At 34.9% G+C, this 12507-nt stretch overlaps 1 protein-coding gene across 1 annotated transcript; it reads left to right on the top strand.

Annotated features, from left to right (window-relative positions):
* The first annotated feature begins 5875 nt into the window (after nt 1-5875).
* Nucleotides 5876-6393, top strand: LOC101507073 (histone H4). Its single transcript, XM_004516123.4, has one exon. It carries the CDS (start codon nt 5959-5961, stop codon nt 6268-6270), a length of 312 nt encoding a protein of 103 aa, XP_004516180.1. The 5' UTR covers nt 5876-5958; the 3' UTR covers nt 6271-6393.
* Nucleotides 6394-12507: the final 6114 nt, after the last annotated feature.

The raw sequence follows: 12507 nt of genomic DNA on the forward strand, positions 1-12507 counted from the left end.
TATTTTATCTTTCTCAAAATTAAGTTTTGGTAAGCCTCTAACAAGATCAAGTTTGGTGATTTTTGAAATAGTTTTCATACTAACATGTCCAGCCCTTTTATGCCAAATCCATTTATCTTTATTGATTGATATAAAGCATGATTCATCAGGTAATTCTTCAAGATATAAAACATATAATTTTTTCTTTCATTTTCCAGAAAACAGAATTTCTCCAGTTTTAGCTTTCTTGATTTCACATACCTTTGGCTTAAAGATGACTTCGCATCCATTGTCACATAGTTGACTTATGCTTAGTAAATTGTGTTCTAAACCTTCCACATATTGAAAATCATTTATTTGAGCAGAGTTTGTCTTACCAATGGTTCAATTACCTTTAATTTGAGCTTGATCATCATTTCCAAAAGTGACCGAACCACCATCCTTCTTGATGAAGGTTATGAAACAGTTTTTATCTCCTGTCATGTGCCTTGAACAGCCACTGTCCAAGAACCAAGGCTTTCTCTTTTTATTTGGAAAACCAACCTCTTCTTCCTCTGGCTTCTTCTTCTTCTTCTTCTTCAGTTTCTGATTCTTCTGAATCATCCCATGTTGCCATCATTGATTTCTTTTTGAAGGGAAATCGTTTTGGTGGATTTCTGTTTGAGGGACATTCTGCTTTGTAATGTCCTAATTTGTTGCATCCAAAGCATGTGACTTGACTCTTGTCAATCTCTGTTTTAGGATTCAAGGTTCTTGGCTTGACTTATAGCTGTTACCATTGGTCTCCAAATGATTGGAAAGGCACCTCATGATTTTTCTTACTCTTTCTTGCACAGTGTAAGCTTTGCCAAGAGAGCGCATTTCATTTACTATTGTGATGAATCTTGAGTACATTTCATCAATGGTTTCTCCTTCTTGCATTTCGAACAATTCGAATTTCCTTATACCAATGTCTATCCTTGTTTCTTTGACATGGCTTGTTCCTTCATGATGAGTTTGTAATGTATCCCAAACTTCTTTTGCAGTAGTGCATTCATCTACCCTTTGACTTTCTTCCCTACTTAAAGCACATGATAAGAATAATTGGGCTTTAGAGTTTAAAAGTACCTTAGCTTTATCATCTGCTGTCCAGTCTGCTTCTTTTTTCAAGGCAGAGTTTGAATCATCTTGATCAACTCTTGGTATGAAATTTCCATCTGTAATGATGCGCCACATTCATGTGTCTTGAGACTTTAAGAACAACTGCATTTTTTTTTTCCAAAAGTAATAGTCTGATCCATCAAAGAATGGTGGTATGTTTGAGGATCCTCCTTCAACAATGTATTTTGCTTTCGACATTCTTCTAGATCTTTTCTCTAACACTTGTTAGGTGTTTTTGAACTTTGTAGAGACCGAGCTCTGATGCCAATTGAAGTAACAATGTCGATTTACAAGAAAGGGGGGTTTGAATTGTAAATGCACCTTTTAAAAATTCCTGTTAAAACTTAAGAAAATAACTCAAGATTGATCTTGGTTATGAAAACAGAAAATGGAGAACATTCTTGGTTTTTATAGTAGAACAGAGAATGTTCCTTGATTAGTTGAAAATAGAAAAGCAGTTTATGTTTTATCTTAGTTAATTAATTCAGTATGATAAATAAAGAGATAGGATAGAGAATACCACACAAAGATTTTATCCTGGTTCACCCAACGTGGGTTACGTCCAGTCCTCACACTGTGAGATTTTCCACTAAGTGTTTAAAACAAAGAGCTTTCTTGATCTTACAACACCTAGTCTAGATCAACCTTGATCTATTTCAACCTCTAGTGCTTTCCACCCAGAAAGCAATACCAACACCTATCTAACCTTGATAGAATGTAATCTTTAAACAAACTATAAAGAAACTCTTATAGTTTGAGTTTTTACAATTTGATTGTTTTGACAGAATCTGAGATTTCTCAACTCTTGTTTGAGAATTGATTCTTTACAAAGGATCTAATGATAATTGCGCAAACTAATAGATGAGTATGAAGCAGTAGCTATTTCGCAGAAATCAGAATGTATGATCGCCTCTGTTTTGTAGAATTTCAAGTATGTATGTAATTGATTTATGGATTTCTAAGTACTTGAATCTCTTGCCTTGAATCATGATATTGGCCTTCCATTTATAGGTTGTAGAGGCACTGAATGAAGGTACAAGAGCTGTTGGAGAGGCTCTGCTTTTTGACTGAAACATTATTTCAGAATAAAAATAATCTTGCTTTGAAATAGCTTTTTGACTTTATTGGTATAGCATTTAAAGCAATTCTGTCCTTTTTAGAAAGTACTCTTGACGTTTCTTCCTTGATCTTGGATGGTACATTCTCTGTCTTGAATCTTGAGTGTAGCTAGAGAATGTTGGAGATGAATTACAGGCTATTCTAGAGAAGATGTTGTGCTGCTGTTATTGTGCAGAAAATGGAGAATGATTAACGTTCTTAGTTTGTCAGTTTGAACTTTCTTGAGCTTCAATAATCATTTTGGAGTTCCCGTTTTAATCGTTCTGGATTTCCTTTGCAATTGTCTTGTCATATGTCAAGATTGATCGAACTTTCTTGACATTTGATTTTTGGAGTTTGCAAACTATCATGACTTTTGTCTGTCTTTGAGTCCTTTGATCTTTGAGACCAAATAGCCTTTTTGAGTTTGGATGAATCCTACTTGTTCCTTGCCATGTACTGATTAGATATGAATAATTTCCAGGGTTGACTCTTTGTTAAAGAGATAGAAAGAGTTTGACCAATATGCTGTGATGGACAATTGTTGAAGCTGGAGATCATTCTCTGTTTTGATGCAGAATGATCTTGTTGCTGTCTTTTCTGTTTTGCTTGATTATGTTCTTAATTAAATCCACTCAAAAACACATGTTAAATTAACATAACATTTTAGAATCATAATTAACTTTCTTAATTAACCTTTGTTTATTTTCATCAAAACTTTAAATGTAGAGTTTGTCTCAACACCCTTACCTCAACGATAGCTCTAACACGCGATTACGGTACCGCAATTAATTCTGATAAAATCTCCACTCGCGGAGTCGCTTCCAAAGTTGGCTCACTAGCACCATAGCGTGGAGATGAGCAACTTTCCCTTCTATCACTTCTGGAAACGAAGCTTAGATCTAGGAGAAAAGTGAAGGTTTGTGTTTGACGGTTTTGAAAACCTCTAACACCGTTTTTCTTCGTTTTCGAATCAGAGGAGAAGAAAGAAGCTTGGAAATGTGTTCTTCCTTACCTACTAAGCCTTGGGTTTCTTTTCTGGAAGCAAAAGAAAGCAAACGAAAAAGAAGGGAGAAGGAAGAAAGATGGATGAATTCGCAGGCAGTGAGGGGGAAGAAGACGTTCTGGCAAGGAAATGTTTTTCTTTCTATTTCCCTCTTTTTCCTTCCTTTCCTTTGTTTTTTATATATATATATATATATATATATATATAACAAATATCTAAAAATATATAGATATTTCATAAAATTACCATTTCACCCATCACTTCCCGAACCACTTTTTGTTAAAAATATCTATTCTCGTCGTAAATCAATTGACAGATAAATTTTCAGCAACGAGTGATATTTTTGACTAAACTGTCCGGTATTACATTCTTTGCAACGTAAATAAATTATTTTCTGACAAATAATTTTAATTCAATTTCCAAAAATATATTTTTGATATTTAACTCACTAAATACCAAAAAAATTGGCTAAAAGCCTAAGAAATTCAACACAAAATACCCTAAAATTGTATAATTTAGGATTTAAAAATTAAGGGTCTTACAAAAGTCATCTCAGGTGGCCATCAAATTTTTCTTCTTTCTTATGAAATTTTTTCTTTGAGAGCTTCCTTTTTCAAGCTTATGACATTCTGATTTGACATGTCTTGGTTCTTTGCATTAATAGTACATGATTTGTTTCTTCTCTAATTTTTATTTTCTTTCTTCACTATCTTTGGATTGTCTAAAAATCTTTTCTAGGAAATGGTTTATTCTTGTTGTTCCACATGCGCTAGAATTTCTTCGAGATGAATGATAGTTTTTCATCATCTAAGTCTTCACTTTCCTCTAAGCCTTCCTTAGCTTGCAAAGCCTTGTAATTTGTTTTCTTTTCTTTGGACTTTAGAGCAAGATACTTTGACTTCTTCTTTGATTCATTTTCAAATAGTTCAATCTCAAGGATTTGAGTGACATTAGCTCTTTCAGAGGCAATTTGTTAAGATCTTTAACGTCTTGAATAGTTGTTACTTTTGATCTCCACTTGTTGGGTAGACTTCTATGGACATTCTTGACATAATCAACTATAATGTAACTATTTTGGAGAACCTTTAGTCCAACGACTAAAATTTTAAATATGAAGAACATTTTCTCAATGTCTTCATCCTCTTTCATTTAGAAAAGTTCATACTTTTTTATGAGCAGGTTTGCTTTGGCTTTCTGCACTTTTTTGTTTCCTTCATAGTTGAGACATAAAAGCATCAAAGATGCTCTTTGTCGTTTCTCTATTACTGCACTTGTCAAACTCCTTAAAGGTGATTGCATTCATCATAAAATTTCTTGAAGAATAAGTCCAACTTTGATGTTGAAATGTTGACTTCTTCAAAGTTCTAGACTCAGAGGATTGACTTAAGATAATTGACTTTTAACATAGCGTTAACTTTATTAGAGTGTTGCCTTGAAGTGTTGACTAGAAGATCAACTGGATATATAGAATAATCAAACACATAATTGTTAGAGCGATCTTGTATTATCCATATTCAATAGAACGTGTTGATCAGAGTTAAACAAAAGTTTGATTTTCCATAGTCATTTTGCATTTGCATTGATTTGTTACTTTGTTTTCTTTGTTCATCAAAGGGTATAAAATGAAACATTTAAACTATTATAAAAGAGAGTATGCACACTTAAACACGTTCATTAAAACATAATTTATTTTGATAAAATAATTTAATTTTATTATCATCAAAATAATTAAGGATAATTATTCTTCAAACCAACATAATTTTAACACACCAAAGTAACAATTTTATCTTTTATGTTTTAAAATGTTAACAATGTTATTATTTTTATGACAAAAATTCAAAAAATTTATCAAAATTTTCAAATAAAACCTATAAAATTAATTATATTCTTCAATATAATACAAATTTCATCAAATTCGTAACTCAAAATTTTAAATAAACTCATATTTTCATTCTTTATTGATGTTGTTAGAGATGAAAATGTTGGTTTATATAATGATTTAAGTTATAAATTTGATAAAATTTGCATTATATTGAGAATGATAATTAATTTTATGAGTTTTGTTTGACATTTTTGATGAATTGTTTGAATTTTTGCAAAAAAAAAAAGATAACATTGTTGACATTTTAAAACATAAAAGATCAAATTGTCACTTAAAATTAAAATAAATGATCAAATAAAAAAAAAGATAAAATATTAAAACGATAACTGAAATTAAGTTAAAAGATCATAAGTGTTATTTAGCCTAAATTTTAATATATTATATTATATTTTATATGAAATATATTATTTTATGGTATTTTTATATTATTAATATCAATGTATTGTTTTTTGTGTAATCATATTTAAAATTAAACTGTTTATGTTTATGATTAGATTAGATTGAATAAAATTTTTCTAAATGTATATTCAAATCAATCAAACAAAACCGCGGACCACAAATCAATCAAAGTTCAAAATTTAATCCCCACCAAAAAATTTGCTTAGCGCCACTCCAAAATTGAAACCTTGGCGATCCGCGTGACATCCATATTTCAGCCGATCATTTTCAATCCAACGGTTCACATCTAAAAATAGGTCATTCACACGGATAACCACCAAAATCAACGGCCACACCTTTTATCGTAAAAAATCCTCTATAAAACCCTCGTATCCAATCGTAAACAGCATTCACTCACCAAACACAACAATATTAACTCTAAAAAATCCATTCTAACAAACAGATTTAAGCAATCATGTCTGGAAGAGGAAAAGGAGGAAAGGGTTTGGGAAAGGGAGGCGCAAAGCGTCATCGCAAAGTTCTGAGAGATAACATTCAAGGAATAACGAAACCTGCGATTCGTCGTCTTGCAAGGCGTGGTGGTGTGAAGCGTATAAGTGGTTTGATCTATGAGGAAACTCGCGGTGTTCTCAAGATATTCCTTGAAAACGTTATTCGTGATGCTGTCACTTACACAGAACATGCTCGCCGTAAAACAGTTACTGCTATGGATGTTGTTTATGCACTTAAGAGGCAGGGCAGAACTCTTTACGGTTTCGGTGGTTAGGCAATTAGTATAATTACTAGTATCTTGTTGAATTTTATAAGTATTGTACCGGTTCTTAGTCTTGGCTATGTATAATTTGTGCTTAATTATTGTCCCTGGCTTATCTGTCTTTATTTGCTTCAACCTCTGCTTCAATACAAATCAGTTAATCCCAAATTTGTGAAGTAATATCAAAGATTTGAGTAAAATTTTTTTAAGAGGATTTTGCATTAAATATAATCACAGGCCCATTTTGTGTGCTAAAATTTAATCAGCTTATTGCCCTGTTATTAAGGTTAATGAAATTTGGCATTTTTAAATGAGCTATATATCCTTGAAACTGTTTATAACTTTAATCACATGATACTTGAATATCATTTTTTTTTCACCTGAGTCTAGAGTAACTGAGATTTAGTGATTAAGTGTTTAAATTAATCATTAAAATGAATCCTATTTGATATTTAAATTAATCATTAAAATCAAACCTGTTTAAATTAATCTTTTTCACAATAAATAAGATCTGTTTTGGTTGGTTATTTAGTTTCATCTTGTTTATGTTCAAACCAATCTATGTAAATCATGACCTTTGATGAGTGTTATTCAGAATATTTGTTTGTGGTTCCCTTAAACATGTCTGATAATGGATTTGTACCGCCAACAGTTGGATGATATCCTTTTGTATTGATAGTAATAAATAAATCTGGGATGGGATGATTATGTAATTAAGAGTGTGATCACATATGAGCTATTTTTCTGTTACATTCATGACTGAAACAAGTAGCAAAAACCTTTGCTCTAGTCAAGTTATCAGTAATTTACATTGGTTTCTTCAATGTTATTTAGAATGAAAAACCTTTGTAATTAGTAGTAGTTTAAATGATGAGTGATAAGCAAAGATTCACCCAAGGGCTAAGAGTACTCACCACCGAGGCACTTAACTTTGATGTATAATGTATTTGACCATTATAGGTAATGGAAATTTTATGAAGCGTGATTCTATCTGTAATGTACAGAATTCCTCTTTCTTGGTTGGATGGTAGGATTGTTTGTCAATTCATGTTCTTGTACAGTTGTCTGCGTGCTACTTGATGTTGCAGGATTATTAATACTAGCAATGCTAATGAAAAGCCTTTTCAAGAGACATAGGAGAATGATGAGGATGTTCAGGAGAGCATTGCAAAGCAAAAAGAACGCCTATAACCAGAAGGAAGATGGTGTTTTTTACGAAGATGGTGTTTTCTTTATGATGATAAATTAATCATCTCTGCTTACTCACCATGAATTTCTTGGTTGCTGCAAGAATTTCATGCCACACCTCAAGCCAAGTACTCAGGCTTTTCTAAAATTTACAGATGAATAGCAACCAATTTACTGGATTATTATTAGGATAAAGAGGATGATATAGAACTATGTCAAAGAATGTGATGTTTGTTTACGAAAGCCATAAAATACATAGCAGTCTCCCTAAGATCCTTCAATTCATGAATATGCCCAATAAAATTCGGGAGGAGGTCAAGGATATGAACATACCCAGGACAATTAAGTGGATAATTTTTTCTATTATTATGTTGGGTCTTGACTCTACTGATTATTGTAAGGGTTAGAGTAACATTTGTACTCTCATTAATAATAGTCTAGTCTTTTGCAAAATTCCAAACAAAAGTCTATAAAAGCTTAATTGGATCAAAAGTCTATAAGACTATAGTCTAGTCTTTTGCCATTGTCTCTTGACCAACTCATACTTTATTAAGAATATTTCAATAAGCCTATGCGTCCACAGAATAAATACATCAATTAAAACATAGTTATTAGAAGATTGAGATGCTAATACTTCATTATTTTTATTTTTATTCAGACAATTTCGTGAGTCGTGATTAGTTCCACCGCATTTTGGAACATGACAACGACGAGGCTTCTTTGCAACATTCAATTCATTATTATTCAGACTAGAGGGATCTAAATCCACCGTCTTTTCTTGGATTTCAAGCATTCCTTTTATCAATTGAATGCCTTTTTCTCTAACATTCAATTCAATTTCAACTAACTTTCTTGTCTCCAACGAAGTGGAAGATACTTTGAAGGGAGGCAAAAATAAATTTTCATCACAAGCACTCGAATAGCATGTCTGCATAATATTCCAGAAAATTATTTTTCTTCTATCCAACTTACAGAGCAACCTCTATCAATTGTGGTATGATGTCGCACAATTTAAATGCATTTATTAGTTTCAGTTGCCGCATATTTTGTTGATAATTCAATCTCATCATGTTGGAGCAACTTAAAGGCATAAGGTGTGAGTATTAGATGCAGCTTGTTCCTCTATAGGAAAACCTGTTCTGATTTGAGGATTATGGTACTTTTGGCGCATTCTTGCTTCTTCTCCAACTTGATTTCTAATTTTCACAACAACACCAACCTACAAAAAAATATATTTAGTCACCCACTTTTCTATTAAAATACTTAATGTTGGAATATAAAAAATGTTAGTGTGTGAATTTAAAATTTGTTGGAGTCCTATATTGAAAAGTTATTATATATTGAATAGTTTTCAACTCCATAAATACTAATGTCCTACATTGGATATTTAACATATGTTGCAGGTTTGCTTCAATCGCTCTATAAAGAGTGTCAAGTTTTTGTGAAAAGAACACCGAAGTTGGATGCAATTCCAAACTTTATCTATTCTCTCTCTTCTGCTCGACGCACTTCCGAACGATTTTCTAGGTGCAATAAAATTGTGATTAATAGTCAGTCTTGCACAATTTTAGTATCTTCTGATTTCAATAAATCGTTTCAATTTGAGAGATGTCACTTCAAAAGATGGCAACACAAGATGCTATTTTTCTTAACTAAGAAAAATATAGTCAACATTCTAAAAGATGATATTGTAGTGGTCACAATTTATCTCTATAAGAATTATATTGTTTGTTAAATATTATATTAGAATGTAAATAATTAGATTAGATGAGCTGTAAGTATCCGACCCGTTAGTATTACTGTAAATTAGGGTTGTTTAATACCCTTTGTCTATATAAAGAAATTCCGTTGTGCAGTTGAAACACACGGATTATTCAATATGTCTCTTAATACTCTTTATACTCAACATGGTATCTAGAGCCAACTGAGAGACAACCCTAATCGTCAACTACCTGGTAGACCCACTGTCTCCGGTGAATATTTTTTTCGGCAAACCGTGTTCTCAACTCTGGTTCTCCCCCCCCCCCCACCCCCTCTCCCTTTGATACGACGATTCCTCAATTTTTGTCTAGCCGTTCAAACTCTACCATCGCTGCCGTCACTGTTTCTGACGATTTTTTTTCTCGACGAACGACCACTCCAGCAGCGTCGTACACCCCAAATCGGCCAAACCCTTCCGCTGTGTCATCAACAACCCCCTCATGTGCCGCCGCCCCTCACGGCGCGAGATCCACGCGTCGCCTACTGCCACCGCGCGTGACGGTGCGTCCTACAGCCGTTCACGGTGCCACGTCTTCCACCACACTCGCTTCGTCCCCCTGCTTCCATATCTGCCCTCAGTTTTCAATTTTGAGTTACGGATATACGAGTTCCAGTTCAAACAACCTCTATTTTCCTGGTTCCGACGCGTTTTCTGACAATCTTTGTTGACCATGGCGTCCCAGTCTGAAACAAAGAGCATATTCACCAACTACATCACTTATCCTCTATTTGTTGAAAAATTGAATGGATCAAATTATGATAGTTGGGCTGCCGACATCAAACTATGGCTACGTGGTCAAGGTTGCGAGGATCATCTCACTCAAAACCCTGAAAATGTGAGTCTGACTGAAACATCCAAATGGATTCAGATTGATGCTCAGTTGTGTAGTGTCATTAAGTCTACACTTCATCCAGATGTTAAACCGATTTTTCATCCGCATCTCACGTGTGAATCGGTTTGGTGTCAAGCGAAGACACTATATACTAACGACACACAACGTCTCTATGGAGTTTGTCACCGCTTGTTGAATATCATTACTCCGAAGTCACTCGATAGCTCTATTTCTGCATATCTTGGCACTGTTCATAGTGCACTTCATGACTTTAATGAGCTTTTCCCGCCTGCTGCAAGTAATTCAGTTGAACAGAAGAAGGAGTTGCATCAATGCAACACCTTCTTCATGCTTCTTGCACTCTATGGCCTACCCCAGGAGTACTCTGCAACTCGTGATCAAATTTTGGAGTCTGCTACTGTTCCGGATATGTTTACTACCTCAACGACCTTCCTTCTCAGATTGATGCTCAGTTGTGTAGTGTCATTAAGTCTACACTTCATCCAGATGTTAAACCGATTTTTCATCCGCATCTCACGTGTGAATCGGTTTGGTGTCAAGCGAAGACACTATATACTAACGACACACAACGTCTCTATGGAGTTTGTCACCGCTTGTTGAATATCATTACTCCGAAGTCACTCGATAGCTCTATTTCTGCATATCTTGGCACTGTTCATAGTGCACTTCATGACTTTAATGAGCTTTTCCCGCCTGCTGCAAGTAATTCAGTTGAACAGAAGAAGGAGTTGCATCAATGCAACACCTTCTTCATGCTTCTTGCACTCTATGGCCTACCCCAGGAGTACTCTGCAACTCGTGATCAAATTTTGGAGTCTGCTACTGTTCCGGATATGTTTACTACCTCAACGACCTTCCTTCGAGTACCAGCAAAACATCCAGTTGAGCAGTCTATTACTTCAGTTCCGGGTGACACTGCTGCCCTTGCATCTCAGGGACCTAATCATCATCGTTCTCGTGGAGGACCATCCAACTCTAAGCCTCGTCCCAAATGTGAGCATTGTCATCGGCTTGGACACACTATTGATCGCTGTTGGAAGCTGCATGGTAAGCCTTCACATTTGATAAATGAAACTCAGCTTAATCCTTCTGCCACTATTCAGACTACACCATCTCCACAAGGTTCCCCAACAAACTATGAAGATTTTCTCCGATGGGTTCAGAGTCATCCAAACTCTAGTTCTCCTACTTCGGTTGCACACATTGGTAACTCATTTGTTTACCTCTCTCACTCATCTTTTCTCGGTCCTTGGGTTCTTGATTCTGGTGCGTCTGATCATGTTACTGGTAATAAAGGTCTCTTTTCTTCACTCTCTACATCTGGTTTTTTACCTACTATAACTTCTGCCAATGGTACTCAAACCTGATCTCAAGGAGTTGGCACTGTCCACATTCTCCCTACCATCTCAGTTGCATCTGTTCTCTATGTACTTGGATGCCCTTTTAATTTACTTTCAGTTAGTTGATTAACTCGGTCTCATAATTGTATTATTACTTTCACTAATGATAATGTTACCTTGCAGGACTGGAATTTGGGACGGACGATTGACGTCGGATGTGAGTCACAAGGCCTCTATTACCTTTCTACATCTTCCAAGACGTGCTCTGCCACAGAGTCCCCTCATACTATCCATGCTCAACTAGGACACCCAAGTCTTACCAAACTACAAAAATTGGTGCCTAGTTTGTCTAAGCTGTCTACTTTACATTGTGAGTCGTGTCGGTTAGGGAAACACACCCGTAGTAATTTTCCCGATCGAGTCAATAAAAGAGTATCCTCTCCCTTTGCTTTAGTTCACTCTGATGTTTGGGGTCCCTCTCGTACTGTGTCTACTTTAGAGTCTAAGTATTTTGTTACTTTTATTAATGATTATTCTCGTTGTACATGGTTATTTTTAATGAAAAATAGAACTGGATTGTTTTCCATCTTTGAGCAATTTTATCAAGAAATTAAAACCCAATTTGGAGTTTCCATTCATACCTTAAGAAGTGATAATGCTCGGGAATATTTGTCTCATCAATTTCAAAATTTTATGGCTTCCAACAGTATTTTACACCAAACATCATGTTCTCATATACCTCAGCAAAACAGGGTAGCCGAACGCAAAAATCGGCATCTCATTGAAACGACACGAATCTTACTTCTCCATGGCAATGTTCCATTCCATTTTTGGGGGGATGCAGTCTTAACAGCGTGCTACCTTATCAATCGTATGCCATCTTCTGTCCTTGATGGCAATATCCTCCATTCGGTCCTCTTTCCCCGCACCCCTCTTCACCCACTACCACCTCGTGTATTTGGGTCCACGTGTTTTGTCCATAATTTATCTCCTGGTTTATACAAGTTGTCAGCTCGGTCACTCAAGTGTGTCTTTCTCGGTTATCATCGGTCCCAAAAGGGCTATCGTTGTTATTCCCCCACACTACACCGCTACGTTACATCAGC

Source organism: Cicer arietinum, chromosome 2, assembly GCF_000331145.2.
Source record: "Cicer arietinum cultivar CDC Frontier isolate Library 1 chromosome 2, Cicar.CDCFrontier_v2.0, whole genome shotgun sequence".
Taxonomy (NCBI): Eukaryota; Viridiplantae; Streptophyta; class Magnoliopsida; order Fabales; family Fabaceae; genus Cicer; species Cicer arietinum.

Excerpts from the sequence above, each read along its gene's own strand:
- LOC101507073 (XM_004516123.4), top strand. The coding sequence starts at position 5,959 with ATGTCTGGAAGAGGAAAAGGAGGAAAGGGTTTGGGAAAGGGAGGCGCA.